The 2,681-nt window shown below is 35.2% G+C and overlaps 1 protein-coding gene across 1 annotated transcript in view; it reads right to left on the bottom strand.

Moving 5' to 3' along the window:
* The window catches only part of rel (v-rel avian reticuloendotheliosis viral oncogene homolog), a gene marked incomplete at its 5' end in the record, with an annotated part of 28,231 nt that overhangs the window by 6,146 nt on the left and 19,404 nt on the right, over positions 1-2,681 (bottom strand). The window contains 2 exon segments of the mRNA XM_014032482.1: positions 1,674-1,892; positions 1,996-2,100. Coding sequence (XP_013887936.1) covers positions 1,674-1,892; positions 1,996-2,100 — 324 coding nt within the window.

The following is a 2,681-nucleotide window of genomic DNA, read 5'->3' as shown; positions in this document are numbered from 1 at the left end:
GGATATATCGTATCGTGACCCGTCTGTCATGATATGTATCGTATCGCCAAATTCTTGCCAATACACAGCCCTAGTATATATGTGTTAATTTAATACCGTATACAGTATACTGTACGAGTTAATTTAATACAGTATATATATGAGTTAATTTAATACCATATATATGTGTTAATTTAATACAGTATATATGTGTTAATTTAATACAGTATATAAATATATATGTGTGTGTTAATTTAATACTGTATACAGTATACTGTATGAGTTAATTTAAAGTGAAGTGTGAGGCTGAGGCCTGACAAACAGCAGGCTCACAGTCGAGGTGTTGCTACCAGAAGTCACATGTCTGTTATGAAAAGAGGAAGTGCTCCATGTCAGTGTGTAGTCTCAGGCCTTGTTGTGCATGAAGAACTTCCTGTTTCTGCAGCTTTACAGAACCTGGAGTGTTCTCTCTGGTGTTTCTACAACAAACTGTGAGCATTAACCACAGTTACATCTGAGTTTCTGCTCAACATGAATAAAAACCTCCAAAGCAGATAAAACTGAAGGAACATCAGTGACAGATGTGTGCATCCTGGTGTTTACCACAGAGCTGGGTGATTATTTGATCACCATTATTGATGGAGAAAAACTCAGGTCGATCACAGTGATCAGCTGTGAGCCTCCTATCGATCAAACATGGTGGAAATGTGACAACAGCCAATCAGAATCCACCTTCTCCTGCTCCACTTCTGTTTATAAGATGCTAATGAAACACAGAATTAACCAAAGTAATCCAGTTTAAAACACCGATCCTATTCAGTTGGCAAGTGTGCAGTTAGGGTTAGTGTGAGATTCTATGATTTACACATAAATATTTCTTTTCTTGGTAAATACCTTTTAAATACTTTGCAAACATAATTTCACGTTGTACTGAACCACAGCTATTTGTTATATTAGTAAAAGTGAAATAACAGCCATGATTTTTTATTTCTGTAGCTATTTATTTGTTTATTTGTTAAATTATTTTTCAGTCACCTTTTTAACAGTTAACAAAAAAAGTCGTGACATTCATCGAGATCGTACGATATGAAAACATTTATTGTGATCATTTTCTTTGCCATATAACCCAGCTCTGGTTTATCAGGAGCAGAGAAAACATCCTCACCACAGTAGTCTGCTGGATCNCTAACCTAACCTTCATGTGACCCTAACCTAACCTTCATGTGACTGACTGAGTCATCTTCTGGACTCAAGCAGCAGCAACAACCATCAGGTCTCTGATCTATAAGACAACAGTTCAGATTTGGGACAGAAAACCTGTTAGATGCTCTGAAACATGAATCTGATGACAGTTTTAGTAAATCCTGTCCTGAGGTCAGGCTCAGCAGCTGCAGACAGACCTGCTGGTTCCTCAAAGACCTGGAGCTTCAGTAAGTCCTGGTCCAGTCAGAACTGTGAGCTAACAGCAGTTTGTGTCTGAGACATTAAATAAACTGGTTGCAGACTGGCTCATTTTTCCATCAACAGTCTGATATTTGACCTTGCTATGATGTTAATAATATGTTAACTGCTCTAACTGTCCTAGTGTTGTGTATTTATATTTGTCCCGTCAAACAAAGACTAAAGAAAGAAACCTGATCCTCAGCWGTACTTACAGATGAAAGTCACTCAGGGTTTATAAATGAAAGGCTCACCTTTGTCATCAGGCAGAAATCTGAAGTCCATGGGTTCACTGACTTCCTGATCGGAGGGTCTGCGCAGCTGCATGTGCACAGTGACGGACTCTGTGACACACGTGTTGTAGTACGATGGAGTCTTAAACACAATGGCCACCTGACGATGAACATCAGCCTGAGAGAAGGAGCCTCTGGCCTCCCAACCATCTGACGAGAAGAAACGAACCTCAATGTCATCTGGAGGAGTCCAAACATAAAGAGAGAAAACATTAATCAGATAAAACCTTTTTATAATGTTTTATAATAAAAAACTCCAGTCCTGAGCAGAGGACAGGCTCACCTTTTTGAACTTTGTCACACAGCAGGAAGATCTCATCTCCTCCTTTAACACTTCCACTGTTCCTGTTGACTCGACAAATCCTCAGCTCTGCTGTGTTTGGAGCCCCTGATCCCACACAAACCAGTATCACCATTAATAAGTTAACAATAGTCCTCATCAGTCATATGGTTACACTGTGTTTTCTTCTTACACTGATATATGAGTTAATTTAATACAGAATATATGAGTTAATTTAATACAGAATATATGAGTTAATTTAATACAGTATATATGAGTTAATTTAATACAGTATATATGAGTTAATTTAATACAGAATATATGAGTTAATTTAATACAGTATATATGAGTTAATTTACTACAGTATATATATGAGTTAATTTAATACAGTATATATATGAGTTAATTTAATACAGAATATATGAGTTAATTTAATACAGAATATATGAGTTAATTTACTACAGTATATATATGAGTTAATTTAATACAGTATATATATGAGTTAATTTAATACAGAATATATATGAGTTAATTTAATACAGTATATATGAGTTAATTTAATACAGTATATATGAGTTAATTTAATACAGTATATACGAGTTAATTTAATACAGTATATACGAGTTAATTTAATACAGTATATACGAGTTAATTTAATACAGTATATACGAGTTAATTTAATACAGTAT

This window comes from Austrofundulus limnaeus, unplaced genomic scaffold, assembly GCF_001266775.1.
Source record: "Austrofundulus limnaeus strain Quisiro unplaced genomic scaffold, Austrofundulus_limnaeus-1.0 Scaffold1463, whole genome shotgun sequence".
Taxonomy (NCBI): Eukaryota; Metazoa; Chordata; class Actinopteri; order Cyprinodontiformes; family Rivulidae; genus Austrofundulus; species Austrofundulus limnaeus.
The sequence above is the reverse complement of the archived record's forward strand: the minus strand, read 5'-3'. Positions and strand labels throughout refer to the sequence as shown.